This window comes from Ambystoma mexicanum, chromosome 3q, assembly GCF_040938575.1.
Source record: "Ambystoma mexicanum isolate Mex_15411 chromosome 3q, UKY_AmexF1_1, whole genome shotgun sequence".
NCBI classification, from domain to species: Eukaryota; Metazoa; Chordata; class Amphibia; order Caudata; family Ambystomatidae; genus Ambystoma; species Ambystoma mexicanum.
In genome coordinates, this window is record NC_090926.1 from 888,066,780 (window position 1) to 888,092,493 (window position 25,714).

Sequence of the window (25,714 nt, forward strand, 5' to 3'; positions counted from 1 at the left end):
AACACCACCAGCATCTCATACCGAGGCAGAGGCAACAAGGGCTGGCTTCTTGATCATTCAGGCCAGAGTTTCCTTCTGTTCTCTCCACCAGTTGGAAGCGGCAACGAGCGTCCTCTGTGCCTGCTCAAAGTCCACACAGTGGCAGTTCACTGAATAAGGAGCCACCGGGTAAGTTGGCTCCGAACTATCGACTGATGTCTGAGGCACAGTCCTAGGACTCAGGCATTGTTACGATTTGGGGAATTCTAAACTGAAACTCATGCCCAGATACAGCAGGACTGTCAGTCTGTCATTGACACAGGATTAGCCTTCACAAAACAATCCTCAACTCAGAGGTGTGGGTACTATCAGCAGGATATAAACATATACTTGCGAGAACAAAGGCCCAATTGTGAATCTGACATGTGCAGACATACATGCACATTATTTTTGCATAAACATTTTTCCAAAATAGACATTGTATGTGCAACCTCATTTGCCACTAGAATAAACTTTTTTTTAACCTGACTTTGGTAAGCCTCCATCAACTAGTGCTCCTGCGATACTCAACTATGAGCTGTCCAGTACTTGAGAGCCTGTTTAACTTTGAATGGATTATGTAGTTACGTTGTTACTATGATTATTAATTGCTTCTGTGTTTATTGATTTGCCTACTACATTTTTTGTTTCCCATGCTCATTTTATTGTGGTCCTATGTACCAGGTAGGTGTGATGAACATGTGTTTCAAGATAAACAAGCTAAACTTATGATCAGAACTTTGTTTCAAACATTTCTTAGGGACGCATTGTCATTTAATTTGCTAGACATTATCACAAGCTTCGCCATACACAATATACTCAGTCATAAAAAATGCAATTGAACATGGAGATAGTCCTGCTTTAGAGACATCACGTATGCAAGTATACTCCTATTCTCCTGTAATTGGCAATGCATACAAGATAGATATACAAACAAAACAATGTTTCAATGAATTTTGCAGCACCTCACCTTTCTGAAAAACATTTGATTTCCCATAATTCAAGCTCTTCTTCAGCAACCCATGTTTCAACTATAATGGGTCCTGTTTGCTTAGGAGTTTCAGGCCTTTTGGGCCTCAGGGCGCTTGAACGTAAACCTTTTCTCTGCGGAGTAGGGGTTTCTGTACAATGCAAAGAAAAAAAGACTGGCATAAAAATACATGTAAACACATGAGGAACATGCAAAGTTAAACACTGTTGGGGAGAATTAAAAATAAATCCATTGTTTTCCCTTAAGATATTTCTGACTTACTGCAAGCTGGCTGGCAGAGAAGTCAAGGCTTCCCTCTAAGGAGGGAAGCTGAAGGAACTAAGATACAATTTGAAAATGGAAAAGAAAAATCTGTTACATTGCCTCCCATGCTGGGCCTAAGGATTCAACTGATGGTTCTGCTGTATCTTTAGATCAAGTCTGGGGCATAATTCCCAATGCCCTCTCAATATCCAAGAATGATGCACTAAGCCTGAAAAAGATGAGTGTGCGCTAACTGCTATAGTCAATCTTTACTAAAGTAATACAAAAGGTCTGGGAGCTCCTCTACTGAGAATGAATAAGGCCAAATAACCGGTTTGATGAGTAGGTTCCCACTCAGGAGGGTCTACTACCACCAGCTCCCAGACCCCTGTATGAATATTTAGAGACATGGGGCTTCACCCCAAGTTAGCCAGGGTAATCCAGATCTGGATCTCTTCCTCACTGTGCTTAGAGGGGCACAGCTTGACCTCATTGAAGAGGCCCAACAGGGCAGAAACACGTGTCTGGGGCTGCTGTTGGTACTCTTGTTTAGAGTAGAATCGCCTAGCATTTCAATGCTGGATTGCCAAGGTGGGTGGGACCAGATTGATGTGCAAATGGATATTTCTCCTCTGTGAAAGCTTCAGTCATCTAAAACGTGGTTGTAGACCCTCCGGAGTGGGAACCTACCCATAGAACAGATTATTTGGCTATGTTCATTCTCGGTACAGGGGCTCCCAGACCTCTGTATGACTCTTTATTCAATTAACGCCAAATAAGAAAAATGCTTCATATCCATCCTATTTATAGAGATTCCAATGACTTAATACAATGATTATGCGACTTGTTATTGCTCATGTGAAAATGTCTTAATTGTGCAAACACGTGTTTCGTTCACAGGATCTTCTTTAGTTCAACCATAATGGTGGTTATGAATGCCAACTACAGCAAAAAGGTTACATTCCATTATCCACCTACATAAATACAGCAATGGCAACAAATAATCAAAACCATGAAAATAAATGTTTGCAAATAAAATTATAAATGTGGAAAACAGCACAAAAAGAGCATAAGAAACAAAATTAACTTTATTAGCGATCTATATTAGTACTTTAAAGTCTAATCATACCATAAATACCTTTCACCACAAATACAAAGAAAATGAACGTGCAGTTTCATTAAATCCACAATAATGTGTATGGTGATTATGTCTTGTGTTTTCCAACCAACGGAAAACCCTGTTGTATGTCATGTCCTCACATATGTCCCCCTGCACCAGGGCCCACACAATGCCAACTCAAATCCGTACAAACAATCGAACACGAAAAAAAGAATGAGAAATGACCGAATATATCTGACCGAAATTAGTAGGTATTTCGGTATATGTAAGGTAAACAGGAGGGGGGGTAAGGGTATAATATAGGGTAGGGGGTTGAGGGTGGATACGGGTGGGCTCCCTCTGCGTTATAAAAAAAACTAAAAGTTTGTTAGGGAGAATGCTCAGAAATATGCCAATTCCTCTCCATCTTAGAGACCCCCCAGCTGTTTTGATTGACTCTCAGACTTTAATTTTTTACCTGGAGAGAGTGAGAGCCTTTTTTCCCCCATGTGGTTTTAATGTGATTCGAACTGGGTTTCTTTTAGGTTGTGGAGTCTGACAAACTCCATAGGTATCATCTTTTACATTGTGTCACACAGCAACTACAGTGCAGTGACACAGGGAAGTGCTTTTAGATTTCCCAAGTTAAATACCTTATCTTGGACAAACTACTATTTCCAAGAGCAGTGAAATGAAATTGACTTTACTTACATTGTAAGCTTTCTAGACCCAGCACACACCATCTTACAATAGGGTGCTGCAAGGATTACTTAGTATCCCCTCTGTTTAGCTTCTCATGTAACATTTTTATGTTACCCTTTCCTCAAGGAATGGCTAGAGGCAGTGGTTTACTTTTAAATACAGTGGTGTGCTTTTATTGCGGGCTGCGCTCGCAGCTGCAGTAAAGCACCCATGGGTGCAATTTTTGTCAAAATTGCCCCGGTCTTCTTTTTTCACCATTTCTTTGTGGAAAGGTCCTTCTTGAGATTTACTCTGTGCGTTAAAACAGGTTTGGCCCCTTTGTTCATTTTGTCTTTGGCAGGATTCATGAGTGAAGTCCGCCTCTGGCTCCAGGGTGTCTGGCGGGGACAGGAAGCGAGGGAGGAGCCCGAAACTCCTAGTGCTTAGTCTCCTAGGAGACAGGAATGCACTCTTAGGTGATTGGCCGGCTGGCTGTCCGGCAAGAACAGCCACCCTGCTGGGTGACTGACAGCTAGGCTAGAATTAATGGGAGAAAACTGCATAAAAGGCGAGGGTTTTTGGCTTGGAAGGCAGCATCGACCACTGGACAAAGGAATCCGAAGAACAACTTGAAGAGGACGCCTGCTGCAACTCCTGGAACGTTGGTTTGCCCGGTGAATCCCTGCTGCTGTGCTGAAACTCCAAATTCGTATTGACAGAGAAGCTCCTGCAAGGACGACTTCTCCCTTTGAGTTGGTGGGATCAATCAACTCCAAAGTAAGCCACCTGGACATCCTCTCAAAGCTGGTCGAGTTCCCACTGCAGTCGCTGCTGGAACCAGATAGTCAGAGAGAGGAACACCAGTTTGTGTGCGTTGCTTTTAAGCTGGCCCTTGAGCACCAGGAAGATCCTCCGGACTCCCAGAAAGCAGGACAGACCGAGTCTGAGCCCCCTCAACAAAGTGTGGGACCCCAGATGCAAGTAAAGCCCACCTCGACAGCCAGGAACCGCAGTGTTGCCATTTGTGGTAGTCGCGAGGAACTGAAACACCGAATTGCCACTCGTTTGAAGATTGCCGGTTGCGAGCAGTGACCGTCCCAATGCAGTGGAGGAGTACCCAGAAGTCCTCCCTCTTGTGCCCACGACTGAGGCCCAGGAACAGTGAGATCTGCAGAGCTGCACAGGAACAGAAGTCATCTGCTGCACTTTTCCTTCAACCTAAAGGTACTGTAAAGTCTAAGAGAACTTACCTCTTGTTTTGTAACCACTTGTCTTCATTGAAGACTTGCTTGGTTGCATGTGTAGAGCTGCTTGTAGCTTCTTTACTTCACAAGCCTAATCAGCTTGTGGCTGTACTTTGATTTTCTCTATTCTACCAAGACCTTTTAAACATTGGAAAATACTTTCTACTTACCTACAAGAAGTGCTTCAGTTCACCTTGACTTTTGCTATCTTAACATTGGCTCCCTGAAGGACTCTTCTCTCTCTTCTGCTTATGTGTTTTACCTTCCTTCCAGGAAAGGGATAACTGACTTTACATGGGGTATAGGGGGATTTGAAAGTACTTACCTACTTAAAAATAACTGTATGAATTCTTGTTTTATTCTGAACCCTCTTCTCTTTATAACAATACTCGAAGAATATTCTAAATACAACAGTGATATATTAATGCCAACAGCATCCTAGCTATTGAAGTCACCTGCGGGTGTAGGTAGTGCCTGTGTGTCATCACAAATGGGTATTTGCTGATTTGGAAAACTAAGTGTGTAGTTTTGGACTATGTGTGTGTTGCTTTATATTGCTCCCTTCTGAAGAAGGCTTATTCTAACTGACTGATAAATGAATTAATTGTTTACTCAAGAAATCTTGTGTGTAAGAGTTTATTTGAATATTTGTCACTGTGAATCTCTGTGTAACTCCCCTACAGCTCACATTGACCCCTCTTGAGATCAGCCTGGCTGCTCAACACGCTACCAACCTGTGTAGTACAGACTTATATCAAAGGTTGGGTTCCTATTTTCAGGAGCTCAGGGCTGTTTTAGTGCACCCAAAGGGTACTGCATACAATCTTGCCTAACAGTCATCTGTCGGCCGAAGACTTTTGACAATGCAGACAATTTTACAAGACCCCTGTATGACCACTTTGACCATTCTTCGAATCATCCCAAGACCTTCTGGTTATGGTAGTCTTTACCATTTGATAATCGCCCAGAGTTAACTGCGTGAGCACCCATGTGGTGCCAGACTCCTCTGTCACTGGTTTTCCCCTACCTTCGTTACTAGTATCGCTTGCTTTTCAAAGTTCAATTTAGCCTTTGGCTACTTTGCATTCAACACAGTTCGGTTTCTTATTGTCACTCCCCTCGACTCACCGGCTGTGATGAACCGCTTGGCTTTCTTTCTCCTGGGAGTACTGCGCAAATGACGCCTTACTAAACTTGGAATTTTGTCTACTTTTCAGAAATGCATGTCTTTGTCTTCCCATTCAGCTTTCCTACCTTCCTCTTCAATTCCGTCCACGCATGTCCTATTGGAAAAAAGGGCAAAATTGCCTACCTCTCACAAAACTAATGGTAACCTTATAAAAATATGTTTGGTTTCCACTCAACCTGTTCTTGAAAGCCTGGAAAATGGCAAATTCAGAACAGCGAACCATTTGTTCCTTGAGGGACCCTTAAGGCTAATAAGTGCATCAGGGTTGCAGTCAAACAAGTCCACAAAACAGGACATTCTACGCATTACCCTGTCAAAACTCTCTAGAGTCCATTGAATGGAACTAGGAAACACTGAGGGGCAAGGGTGTCCTGTAAATGAGTACTAGTTGTACCCTCTTATTGGTGCAGACTATGTTGCATGGCCTCTGAAAGAGTGTCCTTGGAAAGAGAATGGCTCTTACTATCGGTAGTAGAGGCTAGGGACGGTAGGGGCGAAGAAGATTTGGAAGATTTCAGTGCCTTAGACTTCAAGAGTGTGTCAGGAACATGTTTCCTGATGAGTTCTCTCATCCTGGAGGGAGTGGAAGGGGCCGTCAAAGCGCTTTTGGACACACGTCCTTCGGCGTTCGAAAGGTGCTGTGTTTTAGATGCAGTGTCAGAAACTGACTCAGACGTCCGGGGGCTGTCATGTAGCGAGCACGATAGCCTAGAGGACAGGTGTGATTTGGAGGACCTTCCCTTTGACACTGTGTGGGCTTCAAAGGTCGATGACGTGGTCAACTGTCAGCCGTGGGTTGTGTGTTTGGTGTGGCGTGGAGTGTCAGTGCCTGAGCTGCCGGGTGTAGTCTCTGTAACACGACCGCCGGCTGCTTAACTGAGTCAGGGGCTCGCATGCGGGAATCTCTTGAGTCCTGATCGCCCTCTGCGTCACTTAGGAAACTGAAGCTTCCATGGCTGGAAGATCCCTCCATGTCAATGGCAGCTTCGGCCTGCATGGCGTGGTGGGCCCAGCGTTTTGTGTTATGGTCCTTTAAAGTTTTAGGCTGACACAAAAGGCAGGATTTGCAGTGTTTTCCTGTGTACTCTCTAGGAAAATGGTGATTACACACCTTGTGTGTGTCCTTCCATCGATACTTCCTGTTGCAGGAAGGACAATATTTAAAAGGTGTATTTTTCATAAAACGGGGTGATGGCAGAACGGCGATGGAAAGGTGAGGAGGGGGAAAGGTAGGCATCGTCTAAAAGAGAAGTTCTGACCCCCCCCCCACTCTCCTAATGTGAAGGGCCAAGCCCCAGTGAAGCTTGTGTAACCCGCAGTCCAAGTCCGTCAAGACAATGATTCTGTCTTCAAAAGCCGCTGAAGAAGATCTTGCAGCGATGACGGCGATCGAAAGAAGAGAGAAATTAAACTTTAGATAATTAAAAGGCATTAGCCAGAAGGAACTCCGCAACTTGTGTCAGACTATGATGGTACGTCCCTTTTTGAGTTTCAAAAACAAATAATGTTATACTCTGCGACTACCACTAGATGTCGGCCTATGCATATCATGTGCTCTAAGCAGATCCACAAGCCTCCAAAATATATATATTATGGCAGTTACTAATAAATCAAAGTTTTTGACACAACTAGATTTTGCCAAAAGTTGACATGAAAACAAAAGGGGATTGCAATTGCCATAGGTTTGCTCCAGACTCCTAAACCAATCCTTAGAGAGAGGCTGGACTTGGGGGTAGAGCGAAGCGTAACTGTCCAATGCTGGTCACGAGAATTTGTGCAGGGCATCGCCCAGTATTGAAATCTTGATGGTGTCATCACTGGTATATAAAGTGGATGCACTATGAGGAAAGGAGGAAGGGAGCTGCTGAAAATTACCGACAGCCACAAGTTAACACCATAAGAAATTGCTGAGATTGTATCTGGGTGGATCGGTCTATTGCTGGGGAGGCCTAAAAGCTGACTGGGTCCTATGGTGAAGAGCTGGGGACCATCCTTTAGAGTTGTGTGACCAGACACCTGCCCTGTTCTTCAAGAAGGTCATGAAATGCAGCTGGCTTTCTGAACTGTAAACAGAGGCTTTCAAAGTGAGTAGAATTGGGCCAACTGTAACCTAAGGTGGGGGAGTCTGCTTGCCTTAAATCCTTTCCCTTCATATTTGACAGGGGTGGGGCGCAGGGGGAATTGCGCAAACCTGTGTAGATCCTTAATCCATGCAACTAAAATATCACCACCACAGGGTGATTTGTTAAAATTCGAAATTAAAGCTCATTCCCAGTATACACAAACTATAGACTCTAATTTAATTGGGTAATCCTATGGGTCCAACTTCCCCCTAACGCAGGCCTTTAAGTGGGGCGGGGGGGGGGGGTCTAAAAATCAAAAAGTCCTAAATCACCACAACTTTTCAGTCCAACCCCCAACACAGACCTTTAAATGAGTGGGGGGTGGAGGGGGTTTGGTAACTGAAAACAAACTTCAGAAACTACCACCACTCCCTAGACCTGGCCTTCAAATAGAAAAGATTTGTGTGACTCTTTACGAGTCTTCAGTAATGCCTGCACTAAAAAACTTAAGCAAGTATTGCAGGGCTCCTTGATTTGAAGTGGGAAGAAGCCGTCATGACCCTTACCCCTGGCCCTCACTGGCATGTCAGCCTTCAAGTTAGGGCCAGGTCAAAGGCCTTAAAACCTCATCCAAGACTCTCTTGAAGTCAGTCCTGGCGCCTTGGGCGCCAGGCTCATAACCATCATGAAGACTAACATTAGAATGGGACTATTTACTTGGGACTATTTAACTTGGGAGTTTAGCCAACATGGCGGCGCACACATAGCTCAGTTACAAGGAACTGACCTATGCGGTCTAGTCTTTTGGGTGTGGCAGGCCTGGGACTACTTTACCTGGACTACGTTACCTGAGACTATTTAAACCGCACCCAAACAGCAGAACATGCTTCGCGTTATTCTGCTGTGGGCAGCTTAACGCTCACTGTCTCCAGTTCTTTGATGCCAGCTTACTTGAAACCAAGGACCTGCAGAGAGAGAAAGAACATTACGAAACTTACCTGGAACAGTATCCGGTCTTCAATCGATCGCCGACTTCAGTTCCACTCACCTGAAGGTACAAACTCCATCATCCAGCAACACATGCATCATGGAATACCATAACCTGGGCAGAGGAGAAAGAAAGACATCATTAGTAAGCGTTTACTCACGTTTCCTCCCGATCGAAAAAAGCCACACAATTCTTACCTGGGTAGTCATCTCCTGGTCAGCATCATTGCTGCAACATTACGGCGCACGCCGAGGAACATCGTGACCAGCAAGGAGAGAAAAGACAGGTTAGCAATATAAAAGGCGAAACAGCGCTGCGCATCACTCACCGGAGAGCATCGTGCACACCGCGCTTTTACCTACCGGCCCATGCTCATCTTTAAACTGCATGACAACACCAAAATACCTTTCCATACCTAAAAGGAAAGAAGCAAGACATTATTATTCGAACTTAGAGGAACATAAGAACTGCATATAAGACTGTAAAGAAGCAAACCGACAGTCGCAGCAGGCATGGATTCCCACAGGGGGGCTTACACCAGTGAAGTAACTTGGTCGCTGCTCGCCCCCCACATCTACGCGCCCCTGCCACGAGGAGCAGGACGGAGAATCCACCTTTTACAATATTAAGGTGAGGAGAGGGCCCAAGGGGGAGGAAGGAGTTGAGGCCAAGGGAGGTGGGAAAACAAAGACAATCTGGTATTGAATCCAGCTCTCCTATATTGCAGACTCATCTTTAACCAGAGACCTTACCAAGGGACCGGGAGAGGGTTTGAGAGTGCAAATCATCCAACCAGGGCTGGGTGGCGTCCCCGTGGATACCAGGTGAGCTAACAGAAACTCCCCAGGTTAAGGGTGGTCTCAATATAACGCGACAGCCCTGTAGCTCACCCTGCACCACTCTCTCTTCACATCTAGAGGATTGGGTAAGGTAGCCAAGCTGTGAAAGAGGGGAGGGTAGGCATTCACTGCACCGGGTAAGGTTTTGATCAGATTCCGGGTGGCCTTCTGTTAGGAGAGTTTTCCTAAAGTCCACTGTGAGGTAAGACGTTATAAAACTATTCCAATGGTTTTTAGATCCCCAACTCTAGTATCAGTCTGTACAACTCATGGAACCTTGGTAGAGTGGCAGAGCAGTCAGGCATATCATAAGAGGAAGATGTGAGCTTTAAGTGCACTGAGCCTAGTTAGTAATGCAATTCAATGAAACATTTACTCAATAAATGTATATTAAAATATAGATGTATATATAGTATCATATGACAATGCATTACTTACCGTAAAAGCATTTCTGATGGTTGTATCTACTTAGATTCACATGCTGTGCATAGGTCCGACATCCAGTGGTCACTGCGGAGTATTGCATTTTGTTTTTCGTAGTCGAAAAGGGGACGTCGACAAGGCGTGTCTGTAACACTATCCCTATAGTGACGTGCGTCGTACCCACAATCCCTCACGCGTCGAGGTCCCTCTGTTTGTATTTTTCTGCCCTGAGGGAGCCTTCTAGACGTGAGTGAGTACAGAAAAGAGAGAAATATAGAAAGGGATGTCTATGTTCCTTCCATCCGAGCGGGGAGGAAGGGTGGGCGCATGTGAATCTAAGCAGATACAACCATCAGAAATGCTTTTACGGTAAGTAATGCATTGTCTTCTGATGTTTGTTAATCTGCTTAGAATCACATGCTGTGCATAGACTAGCGAGCAGTACCCGGAGTTGGTGGTGGGTTAAGAGAAGGAACAGTAGAGAAAAGATGTCTTAATACTGCCTGTCCCACCTGGGAGTCAGATCTAGAGTGTGCATCTAGACAGTAGTGTTTTGTAAAGGTGTGCACAGAACTCCAGGTAGCCGCTTTGCAGATGGACTCAAGGGGAACATTTGCAATGAACGCTATGGAAGCCCCAGTGCCTCGAGTGGAATGTGCTCTTGGCTTGAAGGGTAGTTCTCTCTTAGCAAGAGTGTAACAGAGAGTGATGCATTGAACAATCCATCTAGATATAGTGGACTTTGAAACAGCATCTCCTTCTCTTCCTGCTGCCACCGAGACAAAGAACTGATTAGTCTTTCTCAGTGGTCTGGTTCTTTCCATGTAGAACATGACGGCTCTGCGTACATCTAGTGTATGCAGACTTTTTTCCCCCAAGCTGGAAGGGTTTTGAAAGAACGTTGGTAGTTCTATTGACTGGTTTACATGAAATTTCGAGATGAATTTTGGTGCAAACCTTGGGTGTGTGCGTAGAACCACCTTATCCTTGTGAACTGTTACGAAGGGGTCTAGTACAGAAAGAGCCTGTAGTTCACTTGCTCTCCTAATGGAGGTGATAGCTATTAGGAAAGCAGTCTTAAGAGTGAGGTCTTTAAGAGTTGCCTTGTGCATGGGTTCGAAAGGAGGGCCCATGAGTCTAGAAAGTACCACATTTAAGTCCCATCCGGGAGCTGGGTTAGCTATCGGAGGGTGTATTCTCTTTACCCCCTCCATGAAGGCCTTGATAACTGGTATCTTCCACCACAACACTTTAAGTTGGGAAGTGGTGTATGCTGAAAGTGCCGCTAGGTGGACTTTAATGGAATTGAAGACTAGACCTGAATCCAGTAAATGGGTCAAGTACAGAACAATGTTAGTGGGAGAGCAGTCAACCGGGTTGATGCTCTTACCTTTACACCAGATGACAAATCTTTTCCACTTGCTAGAATAGCAGTGGCGAGTATTAGGTTTTCTGGCTTCCCTGAGGATGTCCATACATCTCTGCGGGAGCTGTAAATGTCCAAATTCTATGATCTCAGGAGCCAGGCTGCTAAGTTCATGGTCTGAGGGCATGGATGCAGAGTCCTGCCCTTGTCCTGTGACAGCATGTTGTACGGGCAGGGAAGTTTCACTGGGGGAGATAGGGACATCTCCATCAAGTGAGCGAACCATGGCTGCCGGGCCCAGATTGGGGCCACTAGTATCATGGTAACCTCTTCCTGGTGCATCTTGTGCACCACTTTGTTGAGAAGGGGAGTCGGGGGAAAGGCGTAAACAAATTTCCCTGACCATTGAATCGACAGACCGTTCCTCTTGGACTGGTTCTGGGGGTACCTGGAGGCGTAACTTTGGCATTGTGAGTTCTCCATAGTTGCGAACAGGTCTATTTCCGGGAATCCCCATTGCGTGAAGATGTCTAAGACGATGTCTTCGTGCAATTGCCATTCGTACTCTTCGGGCAGGGAGAAGTCTCTGCTGAGTTTGTCTGCTAGCAGATTGAGTTCCCCTGGTACATGTTGTGATAGTAGGAACATGTTGTGTTTGAGAGCCCACTTCCATATATTCTGGGACAGCTTGGACAGTCCTGGAGAGTGAGTGCCCCCTTGCTTGTTGAGGTAGTACATGGCTGTGGTGCTTTCTGTGAGGACCATCACTGTCTTTCCTTGTAGGTGTTCCTGAAAGGCTTTCAGTGCTTTGAACACCGCTAGTAGTTCCAGCAGGTTTATATGCTTGGATGCTAAGCTCGGAGTCCACACTCCGTGAGCAGTCTGATGGGATAGGTGAGCCCCCCATCCTGTGAGGGATGCGTCTGTGGTTAGAGTGGCTTCCACTGCGGGTGTGGCAAAAGTTTTCCCTAATAACAGGTTTTCTTTTGTCCACCACCATAGCGAGAGAACCAAGGCCTGCGAGACCACCACTAGATTGTCCCATTGTCCGCTGGCCTGACACCACTGGCTGTAGAGCCACTCTTGCATTGGGCGCATGCGCAGGCGCGCGTGAGGTACCAAATAAATACATGACGCCATCATCCCTAGCAAGCGCATTGCCTTGCATACCGTCACCTCTCGACCTGCCACATAATGGTGGATCTGAAACAGCATGTTTTGGACCCTCTCGTTGGAGGGGAAGACGAGGCCGTCCTTTGTTTGAATTAGAGCCCCTAGGAATTGTTTGATTTGGCTGGGGTCTAAGCTGGACTTCTTTTCATTGATGGAGAAGCCCAGTTGGGACAAAAGGTCTACAGTCTTTTGGGTATTGGAGAAGCATGTTTCGTAAGAATCCCCTGTTATGAGCCAGTCGTCGAGGTAAGGGTATACCGGGATGGATAACCTGCGTAGGTGGGCCGCTGCCACTGCCAGTACCTTCGTGAATACCCTTGGTGCAGATGCTATCCCGAAGGGTAGTACTCTGAACTGGTAGTGCTTGTTCTCTATCTTGAACCTGAGGTATTTTCTGTTCGCTGGCAACATTAAAATATGAAAGTATGCATCTTTCATGTCTAGTGTTGTCATGTAATCCCCTTGTGATAACAGTGGGATTACTTCCTGGAAGGTCACCATACGAAACAATTGGTGTTTGACAAACCTGTTCGCTGGGCGCAGATCTAATACAGGCCGCATGGTTAAGTCCTTTTTTGGGTACAAGGAAGTACACTGAATAAATACCTTCTGTTACCTGAGATAGGGGGACAGCCTCTATAGCTTCTTTTTTCAGTAGCTCTTCTACTTCTTGAAGAAGAATGGTGAGGTGTTCCGGTGTCATGCGTCGGTTCCGTGGGGGTCTGTACTTCGGGGAACCGTTGAATTCGATGCAGTATACGTGGGCTATGGTGGATAAAACACAGCGGTCTGACGATATTTCCTCCCATGCTGATAGGAACGATGTTAGCCAGCCCCCGACCGGTGATGCATGGGAGGGGACCCAAATCGTCGGGTCATTTGTTGGTATTGGGCGTGGAACCTTTGGGGCTGGAGCCGCGACCTCTTCCTTTGCCACGGCGTTGGCCTCTTTGTCTGAATTGGTTGTTACCCTGGTTAGAGGGCCAGTTGGTAGCAGAGTAAAATTGCTGTTGGTTTTGCTGGCGTTGGCCACGAAAGGAGCGTCTATTGCCATAGCCGCGTCTGTTAGGGGGCCTAGAAATTTGGTCAAGAGTCTTGATGGTATCAAATTCCTTCTTCGCATGTTCTAGGGCCTCATCAACTGCTTTCCCAAACAGGTGTGTTTGTTCTATGGGCTTATTTATCAGGGAAGCCTGGGTTTCCGGCTTAAATCCCGAATTGCGCAGCCAGACATGGCGTTTGAGAAGTATTCCCTGAACCAGGGAACGGCCAGCCGTCTCTGCGGCATCTAAGGAGTTCTTTACGATGCCCTGGTTTACAAGAGTTCCCTCTGAGATGATATCGAACAGGCGTGAACGCAGGGGTTCTGGTGCGTCCTCTGCTTCGCTGCGCAGCTTGCTCCACTGTGCATCTGCGTAGATAGCTAGTAGGGAATTGTTATTCGCAATCCTAGTTGAGAAGGCTGCGGCGGTCGTGATTCTCTTCCCAAGTGCATAGAGCTTCTTGCCCTCTTTGTCAGGTGGTGCCTCACTAGTGGATAGTGGTACCCCCGCTCTTTTTCTTGTATTAGTAACTACAAGGGAGTCCGGAATAGAATGTCCTCTGATGTACAAGGGGTCAGAGGACGAAGGGCTGAAGAGCTTTTCTATCCGAGGGTTGACCCCTCTGACTAATGCAGGATTGGAAAGGGAAGGAGTTATTCTTCTCTTTATGGAAGCCAGGAGCGGAATAGACTGACTAACAGGGGCTTTTTCTTTAATAACTTTTTCTACAAAGTCTATGTCAGGAAGAGTTTCCCCTGTGTCCATTTCAAAATGCGCTGCTGCCTTGCGCAATAGTGCATTAAGGGAAGGTTGGTCATCTATGGGAGAGGTGTTTCCAATAGGTGAATCCTTGGGAGGAGAAGGGTGAAAGGCATCAGGGTCTGAGTGCACAGATGGGGGTTGCCAAGGCTGCACTGATGGGGATTGCCAGGGCTGCGAGGTGGCTGTATCTTCTTCAAAAACTCCTGCACTAGTGTAAGGATCTTCTTCAAACCCCTCTTCCTCATGTTCTTCCTCTCCACCCAAACCCTCCTCATCTTCTTGGAGGTATTGCTCCTCTTCAGTGAGGTTATATACGTCTGTAGAAAGGGGAAACAGTCTAGGGATCTTGACCCTAGGGTCATCCTGGGGCCATTCTCCTGGTCTTTTGTGTGTGGGTGGGTTTTGGCTTCCCAAAAACCTTTCCATTTTCTCCATACAAGAATGGAGTCTTTCAAGGGTCTCATGGGGGACCCATGAATAGTCTAGAGGGGGGAAATCAGTGTTTTCGCCTTCCAAACGCTTAGAACGCTCCCACAACCTCGACGAAAGGTTTCCCTCGCCCTCAGAAAAGCCCTCCGGTAGTTCAGAAGTGCCCTTAGATGAAGGGGGCAGTTCTTGGCTACTCTTGTGCTTTTTCGGCGTTTCTATAGCTTTCGGTGCGGTATTCGACATCTGTTTCGTCGTCCGCTTACGTTTGTCTTCGGAAACAATTCTCGCCAGGCTCTCGACAACGAGTTCGTCGGTAGAGGGCTCTGGTATCGACGTTGCCTGCGTTACGCGTTGTTTCTCGACGGCCGCTCTATGGAGCGTTAAGTCGGATGTTTTTGAGGTAGCGCCCGTGTTTGATGAAACCAATCGCTGGTCGCGGCTGCGTTTGCGGGTGGGGCTTGAGACCCTTACGGTCTGAGGTAGACTCAGGAGTGCCCTGCGTCCCCTTCGGCGCTGATGGATCCTTCGTCTTCGACGAAGAAGAGCCGTGGGTTGTGTGCTTAGGCCTATGGGGTCTATGTGCGTCCTTGTCGCCGGGGTGTTCATCCCCATAAGCAGGGCGTGAGCCGAGCCCGTCGGGGCCGGGGACGGACGTCGAGGAGCGCGAGCGCTCCTTCTGGGGGTTAATGACTTCCGTAACGGATGTCGAGTTATCACCCTCCTCGTCACTTTCTGTAACAGCGGCGGCGGGTGAGGAAACTGACTTCGACATAGCGTAGTCCGCCCACCTCTTAACTTTGCGTTCTTTAAGAGTTCTTGGTTTCAAGAGCTTACAGGCCGCGCAGCTGTCCTCCTTATGATCGAGGGGCAAGCAACGATTACAGAGCTTGTGTTTATCCTTCCAAGTGTATTTGCCCCTACAGCGTGGGCAAAACTTAAAAGGTGTCCTCTCCATAGCTGAGTCAATAATAACTGGTGATAACAACCCCAAGGGAAAGATAGGGGAGAAAGAAAGACATTCTCAAAGAGAAGATAAAAGTTCGAACCCCCACTCTCCCTACTGTATGTTGGCCGGCGAGGCCAGGCCACGTGTTCGGCAGCGCCGAAGGATCCCCTCCGTCACTTCCCCTCCGTCGAAAATTTGTTCGGCGGAGAAACAGCTTCACAGCTAACGTCGAGTGGAGGGATCTTTAAGAATATAATAAGTATAATTAAGGGCCGAGGTCCGTAGTAAGTATTTTGCAATGTCTCTCTAGGAGCTCCGCGTAAGGCGACCAGAAGCTGGGCGGAAAAAAACAATCTGAGGGACCTCGACGCGTGAGGGATTGTGGGTACGACGCACGTCACTATAGGGATAGTGTTACAGACACGCATTGTCGACGCCCCCTTTTCGACTACGAAAAACAAAATGCAATACTCTGCAGTGACCACTGGATGTCGGACCTATGCACAGCATGTGATTCTAAGCAGATTAACAAACATCAGAAATAAATATATATATATATATATATATATATGATACATTACTCACCGTAATCGTATTTCTGATGCTTGTATCTGCTTAGATTCACATGCTGTGCATAGGCCGACATCTAGTGGAAGCTGCGGAGTATTACAGTTTGTTTTTCGAAAATCGAAAAAGGGCGTCGACACAGGGCGTGCCAGTAATACTATCCCTAGTGTGACGTCCACTGTACCCATGATCCCTCACGCGTCTAGGATCCCCAGATTGTGTTTTTCCTGACATGAGGTAGCATGAGGAGTAGCGTGAGTACAGATAGTCCAAGCAGATAGACAGAAAGGTAAGACTACAAGCAACCATGCGCCTTCTCTCGGAGGGGAGGAAGGGTGGGTCGCATGTGAATCTAAGCAGATACAAGCATCAGAAATACGATTACGGTGAGTAATGTATCCCTTCTGAGGCTTGTGGAATCTGCTTAGATCACATGCTGTGCATAGATTAGCGAGCAGTACCAGAAGAAGGAGGTGGGATGTGAGAAGGGTCATGAGCAAACAGGTGTCTTAGAACCGCTTGTCCCACTTGTGTATCTGTCTTGGAATGAGTGTCAATGCAGTAATGCTGAGTAAACGTGTGAATAGAGCTCCAAGTAGCTGCTTTGCAAATGGTGTCGAGGGGAACATTTGCAATGAAAGCCAGAGTGGCCCCAATGCCTCTAGTAGAGTGGGCCCTTGGTGTAAACGGCAGAGTCTTTTTAGAAAGAGAGTAACACAGCTGTATACAGTTGATAATCCACTTAGAGATAGCGCCCTTAGAGACGCGATCCCCCTCTCTGCCTGTAGCTACGGAGACAAACAGTTGATCTGTTTTCCTTAGCGGTCTGGTTTTATTTACATAGTATAAGACCGCCCTACGCACATCTAGGGTGTGTAGTTTCACCTCAGCCGAGCTTTGTGGGTTTTGGAAGAAAGCCGGAAGCTCGATGGACTGGTTTACATGGAACTTGGATATGAATTTTGGTGAGAACCTAGGGTGTGTGCGTAAAACCAGTTTGTCCTTGTGGATAGTAAAGAAAGGATCTTGCACTGACAGAGCCTGAATTTCACTGACCCTTCTTATGGAGGTAATGGCTACTAAGAAGGCCGTTTTATAAGTCAGGTGTTTGAGACTACTTTTATGCATGGGTTCGAAGGGGGCCCCATGAGCTTAGCTAGCACCACGTTGAGGTCCCATCCTGGCGGTGGGTTCGAAATAGGAGGGTGAAGTCTCTTTACTCCTTCCATGAAGGCTTTAACCACTGGTACTTTCCACCACGAGACCCTGTTATGGGATGTGGTGTAAGCAGAGAGGGCTGCCAGGTGTACTTTCAGAGAGTTAAAAACCAACCCTGCATCCAGCAGGTGGAGCATGTATGTTACAACGTTGGAAGGAGTGCAATCAACCGGGTTGATTTGTTTATTCTGGCACCAGATAACAAATCTTTTCCACTTGTCAAAGTAACAGTGTCTTGTATTTGGTTTCCTGGACTCTTTTAGAATGTCCATACACCTCTGTGGTAATTTGAGATGTCCAAACTCTATGACTTCAGGAGCCATGCTGCTAGGTTCATAGAGTTGGGTTCCTGATGCAGTGTTTGACCTTGTTGCTGGGACAGAAGGTTGTACCAGGCTGGGAGTCTGATGGGCTCGCACACCGCCATCCTGCGTAGGTGTGGAAACCATGGTTGTCTCGCCCACATGGGAGCAACTAGGATGAGCGTCATTGATTCCTTGTTCATCTTGTACACCACCTTCCTGATGAGAGGAGTTGGTGGAAAAGCGTACGCAAACATCCCTGACCAGTTCATCCACAGGGCATTCCCCTGGGAGTCCGTTTGGGGGAACCTGGATGCAAATCCTGGGCATTGTTTGTTTTCGCTTGTGGCGAATAGGTCTATAGTGGGGAAACCCCACTGAGAGAAGAGATCTTCTACTACGTCTCTGTGAAGGACCCATTCGTGTTCTTCTGGGAGGGGGTCTCTGCTTAGAGCATCCGCTAGGGAATTGAGCTCCCCTGGAACATGTTGCGATGACAGGAAGATGTTCCGTCTGAGTGCCCATATCCAGATTTTCTGGGCAAGCTTGGACAGATTTGGCGAACGAGTCCCTCCTTGCTTGTTCAGATAGAACATGGCTGTCGTGCTGTCCGTCCTGATCTGCACCGACAAGTTCAGTAGATGGGGCTCGAACGCCTGCAGCGCACGGAATACTGCCAGAAGCTCTAGCAGATTGATGTGGTTCTTGGCTACTGAGTGAGACCAGAGACCCTGAGCTGTGTGGTGGAGATGGTGAGCTCCCCACCCAGTCAGGCATGCATCTGTAGTAACCACTGCCTGTACTTCGGGATCGTAAAAGGGTTTCCCCTTTGCGATATTCTCTCTTGTCCACCAGTGTAGGCTCTGTACGAGTGTTGGCGAAACGACCACTAGATCGTCCCACTGACCACTTGCCTGAGACCACTGTTTCGCCAACCATTCCTGCATGGGACGCATGCGCAGACGCGCGTTGGGGACCAGGTAAATGCATGACGCCATCATGCCCAGTAACCGCATAGCTTTGCGTACTGTTATCTGTTGACCTGACTGATAATGCGGAATTTGCAGAAGTATATTCCGAATTCTTTCTTCCGAAGGGAAGGTCAATTCTCTCTGAGTATCTAGGATAGCTCCTAGAAACTGTTTTGAGGTGCTTGGCACCAGACTTGACTTCTTCTCGTTGATAGAGAAGCCTAATTCGTGGAGGAGGTCGATAGTCCTCTGAATGTTTGATCTGCAGATTCCTGGGGTTTCCCCCGCTATGAGCCAGTCGTCTAGATAAGGGTACACTGGGATTGCCTCCCTGCGTAGGTGTGCAGCTGCCACCGCCAGTACCTTGGTGAATACCCTTGGTGCTGAAGCTATCCCGAAGGGCAGTACCTTGAATTGGTAGTGGCGACTGTCCACCTTGAAGCGCAAGTATTTTCTGTGCGCCGGGAGCATAGAAATATGAAAATAGGCATCTTTCATATCCAAGGTTGCCATGTAATCCCCCTTTTTTAGGAGTGGGATTACCTCTTGTAGCGTGGTCATACGGAATTTTTGGGGCTTGACATACTTGTTGGCAGGCCGTAAGTCCAATACTGGGCGCATTGTTAAATCTTTCTTTGACACAAGGAAGTAAGTTGAATAGATACCCTTGTTTACCTGGTGTCCTGGGACGAGTTCTATCGCGTCCTTTAGGAGCAGATTGTAGACTTCCTCGAGGAGGATCTTTTGATGTTCTAAAGAGTGGACTTTTTGTTTTTATATATATATATATATATATATATGATACATTACTCACCGTAATCGTATTTCTGATGCTTGTATCTGCTTAGATTCACATGCTGTGCATAGGCCGACATCTAGTGGAAGCTGCGATTACAGTTTGTTTTTCGAAACTCGAAAATGGGCGTCGACACAGGGTGTGCCAGTAATACTATCCCTAGTGTGACGTCCACTGTACCCAAGATCCCTCACGGGTCTAGGATCCTCAGATTGTATTTTTTCTGACATGAGGTAGCATGAGGAGTAGCCCGAGTACAGATAATCCAAGCAGATAGACAGAAAGGTAAGACTACAAGCAATCATGCGCCTTCTCTCAGAGGGGAGGAAGGGTGGGTCGCATGTGAATCTAAGCAGATACAAGCATCAGAAATACGATTACGGTGAGTAATGTATCCCTTCTGAGGCTTGTGGAATCTGCTTAGATCACATGCTGTGCATAGATTAGCGAGCAGTACCTGAAGGAGGTGGGATGTGAGAAGGGTCATGAGCAAATAAGTGTCTTAGAACTGCTTGTCCCACTTGTGTATCTGCCTTGGAATGGGTGTCAATGCAGTAATGCTGAGTAAAAGTGTGAATAGAGCTCCAAGTAGCTGCTTTGCAAATGGTGTCAAGGGGTACATTTGCAATGAAAGCCAGAGTGGCCCCAATGCCTCTAGTAGAGTGGGCTCTTGGCGTGAAAGGCAGAGTTCTTTCAGAGAGTGAGTAATACAGTTAATAATCCACTTCGAGATGGCACCTTTAGAGACGTGATCCCCCTCTCTGCCTGTAGCTACGGAGACAAACAGTTGATCTGTTTTTCTTAGCGGTCTGGTTTTATTTACATAGTAGAGGACCGCCCTACGCACATCTAGGGTGTGTAGTTTCACCTCAGCCGAGCTTTGCAGGTCCTGGAAGAAAGCCGGAAGCTCGATGGACTGGTTTACATGGACTTTTGATATAAATTTAGTTGAGAACCTAGGGTGTGTGCGTAAAACCAGTTTTTCTTTATGGACAGTAAAGAATGGATCCTGCACTGACAGAGCCTGAATTTCACTGACCCTTCTTATAGAAGTAATAGCTACTAAGAAGGCGTTTTATAAGTCAGGTGTTTGAGACTGCTTTTATGCATGGGTTCGAAAGGGGGGCCCATGAGCTTGGCTAGCACCACATTAAGGTCCCACCCTGGTGGTGGGTTTGAAATGGGAGGGTGAAGTCTCTTTACTCCTTCGATGAAGGCTTTAACTACTGGTACTTTCCACCACAAAACCTTGCTATGGGAAGTGGTGTAAGCCGACAGGGCTGCCAGGTGTACTTTCAGCGAGTTAAAAACCAAACCTGCATCTAGCAGGTGGAGCATGTATGTAACAATAGTGGAAGGAGTGCAATCAATCGGGTTGATTTGTCTACTCTGGCACCAGATACCGAACCTCTTCCATTTGTCAAAGTAACAGTGCCTTGTGTTTGGTTTCCTAGATTCCTTTAGGATGTCCATACACCTCTGTGGCAAATTGAGATGTCCAAACTCTATGACCTCAGGAGCCATGCTGCCAGGTTCATTGAGTTGGGTTGCTGGTGCACTGTTTGACCTTGGTGCTGGGACAGTAGGTTGTACCAGGCTGGAAGTTTGATGGGCTCGCACACCGCCATCCTGCGTAGGTGTGGGAACCACGGTTATCTTGCCCACATGGGAGCAACTAGGACGAGCGTCATCGACTCTCTGTTCATCCTGTTCACCACTTTCCTGATGAGAGGAGTTGGTGGAAAAGCGTACGCAAACATCCCTGACCAGTTCATCCACAGGGCGTTCCCCTGGGAGTCTGGTTGGGGGAACCTGGATGCAAATCCTGGGCATTGTCTGTTTTCGCTTGTGGCGAATAAGTCTATAGTGGGGAAAGCCCACTGAGAGAAGATATCTTCTACGACCTCTCTGTGTAGAACCCATTCGTGTTCCTCTGGGAGGGAGTCTCTGCTCAGAGCATCCGCTAGGGAATTGAGCTCCCCTGGAACATGTTGTGATGACAGGAAGATGTTCCGTCTGAGTGCCCATATGCAGATTTTCTGGGCAAGCTTGGACAGATTTGGCGAGCGAGTCCCTCCTTGCTTGTTCAGGTAGAACATGGCTATTGTGCTGTCCGTCCGGATTTGCACTGACAGGTTTAGTAGGTGGGGCTCGAACACCTGAAGCGCTCTGAATACTGCCAGAAGCTCTAGCAGGTTGATGTGGTTCTTGGCCACTGAGGGAGACCAGAGACCCTGAGCTGTGTGGTGGAGATGGTGAGCTCCCCACCCCGTCAGACATGCATCTGTAGTGAACACTGCCTGTACTTCGGGATCGTAAAAGGGTTTCCCCTGTGCGAGATTCTCTCTTGTCCACCAGTGAAGGCTTTGTACCAGTGTTGGCGAAACGACCACTAGATCGTCCCACTTACCACTTGCATGAGACCACTGTTTCGCCAACCATTCCTGCATGGGACGCATGCGCAGGTGCGCGTGGGGGACCAGGTAAATACATGACGCCATCATGCCCAGTAAACGCATTGCTTTGCGTACCGTTATTTGTTGACCGGACTGATAATGCGGAATTTGCAGTAGTATATTCCGAATTCTTTATCCTGAAGGAAAAGTCAACCCCTCTTGAGTATCTAGGATTGCTCCTAGGAATTGTTTGGAGGTGCTTGGCACCAGGCTTGACTTCTTCTTGTTGATTGAGAAGCCTAACTCGTGGAGGAGGTCGATAGTCCTTTGAATGTTTGTCCTGCAAATTCCTGGGGTTTCCCCCGTTATGAGCCAGTCGTCTAGATAAGGGTACACTGGCATTGCCTGCCTGCATAGGTGTGCAGCCGCCACCGCCAGTACCTTGGTGAATACCCTTGGTGCCGAAGCTATCCCGAAGGGCAGTACCTTGAATTGGTAGTGTCGACTGTCCACCTTGAAGCGCAAATACTTTCTGTGCGCTGGGAACAAGGAAATATGAAAATAAGCATCTTTCATATCCAAGGTTGCCTTGTAATCCCTTTTTAGGAGGGGGATTACCTCTTGTAGCATGGTCATATGAAACTTTTGGGGCTTGACATACTTGTTGACAGGCCGTAAGTCCAATACTGGGCGCATTGTCAAATCTTTCTTTGGCACAAGGAAGTAAGTTGAAAAAATACCCTTGTTTACCTGGTGTCCCGGGACGAGTTCTATTGCGTCCTTTTCTAGCAGAATGGCGATCTCCTCGAGGAGAACCTTCTGATGTTCTAAAGAGCGTACTCTTTGTCGTGGAGGATGGTTCCGGGGACGCTGCAGTAGCTCTATACAATATCCTGTGGATACTGTTGACAGCACCCATCTGTCTGATGTGATCCCTTCCCAAGCCTGGGTGAAGTTGGAAATGCGTCCCCCTACTGGGGTTGCGTGAGAAGGGACCCTGAACTGAGCGTCACTGCTTTGGTGGAGGCGTGCCGCCTCCCTTGCTGGGGCTACCTCTGCCTTTACCACAACCTCTCCTATTACCCCTGCCGTAACCCTGGGTAGACTGTTGGTTGTTGTTCCACTGTGTACCCTGCCCCTGGGAATAGTTAGATCCACTCTGGGAATGTTGGCCGCGTGGGCGATGAAAATTACTATTCCCTCTCTGGTTAGGGGGTTTATTGGTTAACTGGCCAAGGGACTTGAGTGTTTCGTATTCGTCCTTGGCATTCTTCAGTGCGTCTTCGACCACCTTACCAAACAACAGATCGGTTTCCACCGGTTTGTCCAACAATGATGCCTGGGTTTCTGCCTTAAAACCAGACTGCCGTAACCACGCATGTCTTTTGATAACAGTGCCTTCTGCTATCAATCTGCCTGCGTTGTCCGCGGCGTCGAAGGTTGCTTTCAAAATGCAACCAGACACGGCTCTACCCTCTGCGGAAATCCGAGCTAACTGGCCCTTTAAAGGTTCAGGAACAGAGGCTATGAGTGCCGCAAATTCTTCGAACTGATGGCAGTTGTAGCTGGCCAACAGGGTGGTGGAGTTTGCAATCCTTGCTTGATAGGCGGACGTTGAGTCTACTTTCCTGCCGAAACCGTATAGTTTTTTGCTCTCCTTGTCGGGAGGAGCTTCGGACGATGACAAGGGTTTCCAGCCCTCTTACGAGTGTTGGTGACAAATAGGGAGTCTGGCTTCAGATGTCCTCTTATATAGAGAGGGAGACTGGGCCGCCCTGAAAAGTTTTTCAACCCTGGGATTGACTGCTCTGGTGAGGTTCGGGTTCACCAGGGACGGGTCTATTCTTCGCTGAATGGACTTAAGGATAGGGATGGTCTGGGCAACAGGCCTCCTTTCTCCCACTAACTCTTCTGCGAAGTCCCTCTCCTCCTGGACACCGTGGGTGTCATTATGGAAATGTTCTGCTGCGCGTGCGAGAACCTCGTTTAGGAGGGGTTGGTTATCGACCCGGGAGTCGGTAACCGGGGCTTCGTTCTCTACCAGGGAATCTACTCTGTATGTTTCCGGGTCTTCCTCTTCCTCTACCTAGTCCTCATCATCCCCATAGTAGCCCGTCCCGGTATGCTCTTCTACCATGCCAAATTCTTGGTCCTCACCAAAGGAAGCCTCTCCTTGATACAGTGAGTATGGTCTTGAGTATGGTTGTACCTCGAAGGGGTCTGACCTCATCGGTGTTTCAAACCGGGGCTTTTTACTCGGGGGGGATAGGATCATTAGAGCCTGAGGGTGTCGCCCCTTGTGGATCATACGAGAGGAAATGTTCTGGATTTTTATCATAAAAATCAGCCAAAGAAGACATCCTTGACATGACCCTATCTATGTCTTCACTCGACCATTTTCTGGAACTGGGAATGACTCTCAGCAAGTCTATGGGATTTATCTTGAGTAGATGTGCTGGTTTTAGACATATCAGCAGACCTGGTTTTCTCTGTCTGTTTAGGGGGATTGGTGTGTTTCACAGGTGTGGAAGAAAGCAAAGGCTGCTTCTTCTGCTGTTTCCCCCCTCCCCGTGAGTGGAAAAATGTTTTCCCTGTCCTTTAGTGGCTCTGGAGTTTTTCGACGCCTGGCGTCGAGGATCGGGGGTGGGGTCCCTGTCCTTCGAGCGCGGGGCCTCGCGGATTTTGACTGCGGCCTCCGACTCCTGGAGCGCGGCCTGGGGGTGGAAGTCGTCTTCGTCTTCCGACAATCGAACTTCTGTTAGCCTAGGGAGCAAGGCACTCTTGGCAAGAGTGGATGATTGCCTGGAGTCATGCGGCGATCTTGATCGCGAGCGCCCAGAGGACACCGAAACGGACCGTTCTGTTTGTGCCTCTTTCCGAGAACTCGACGTCGTCGAATCTCGGTTGGACTTTGTGTTTTTAGTGTGTGTAGCGTGTGAAGCGCTTGTGTCGCCGGGGGTCTTCCCCATAGCCGCCCTGCCGGACGACCTTCCGAGGTCGGGGACCTGCACTCGGCTGTCTTTCGACGCCGTAATGCCCTCGCCGTCCGAAAGTACGGCGTTGCTGCCGTCGCTGAAGGCGCCCTCCGCTGCCATGGCCGCCTGCCTGGCGTGGTGGGCCCAACGCTTCGTCGAACGGTCCTTAAGTGTCTTAGGTTTAAACCTACTACACGCTCTGCAGTTCGCTTCGGGGTGGTCCCTCGGCAAGCAGAGATTGCACGTGGCGTGCCTGTCGACCCAAGGGTATTTGCGATTGCACTTGGGGCAGAATTGAAAAGGGGTACCCTCCATACGCACCTTGAGGCAGCAGGGTGTTAAGTGTAGGAAATGTATAAGGTGTACCTAATACCAAGAGTGTAGAGTATGTACAATCCCCCACTCCCCCTACTTGCAGGGCCGAGGCCAGAGGCCTTCCAAGGCCCGGGCCGAGGCCAGAGGCCTTCCGAGGCCCAAATCCGTCGTGCAGCAGCCGACGGTCGATTTCTTCTCCAGCCGGCGTCGAGTTGTCGAAGTTCGACGTTGGGGTGGGGAAGGATGTCAATATTTTAAATATTTTAGCAAAAGTATGGCTAAGGCCAGGGGACTCCGCAAAATGCTTCCGACCAGTATGGCGGAAAAAAACAATCTGAGGATCCTAGACGCATGAGAGATCTTGGGTACAGTGGACGTCACACTAGGGACACTGTGTCGACGCCCATTTTCGAGTTTCGAAAAACAAACTAATACACCGCAGCTTCCACTAGATGTCTGTCTATGCACAGCATGTGATCTAAGCAGATTCCACAAGCCTCAGAAATATATATATATACACACATAAGAATTACTTTTCAACACTTAGCATATTAAACCAAAACACTTTAGAATACTTTTCAAAGGCCACTGCTTAGTTTGAAGTTGCTTGCGGTTACAATTGTTGCAGATTTTCACACTGACAGTTCTACCGTATTATCAGTAATGAGACACGCACA

The 25,714-nt window shown here is 47.6% G+C and overlaps 1 protein-coding gene across 6 annotated transcripts in view; it reads right to left on the bottom strand.

The window, feature by feature from the left end:
• Positions 1–25,714, bottom strand: part of BPTF (bromodomain PHD finger transcription factor) — a 2,119,711-nt gene that overhangs the window by 1,255,520 nt on the left and 838,477 nt on the right. For all 6 annotated transcript variants that reach the window (XM_069655028.1, XM_069655026.1, XM_069655024.1 and 3 more), the window contains exon 16: positions 989–1,139. In XM_069655028.1, the coding sequence (XP_069511129.1) occupies positions 989–1,139 (151 nt within the window). The remainder of the gene's footprint in view (positions 1–988; positions 1,140–25,714) is intronic.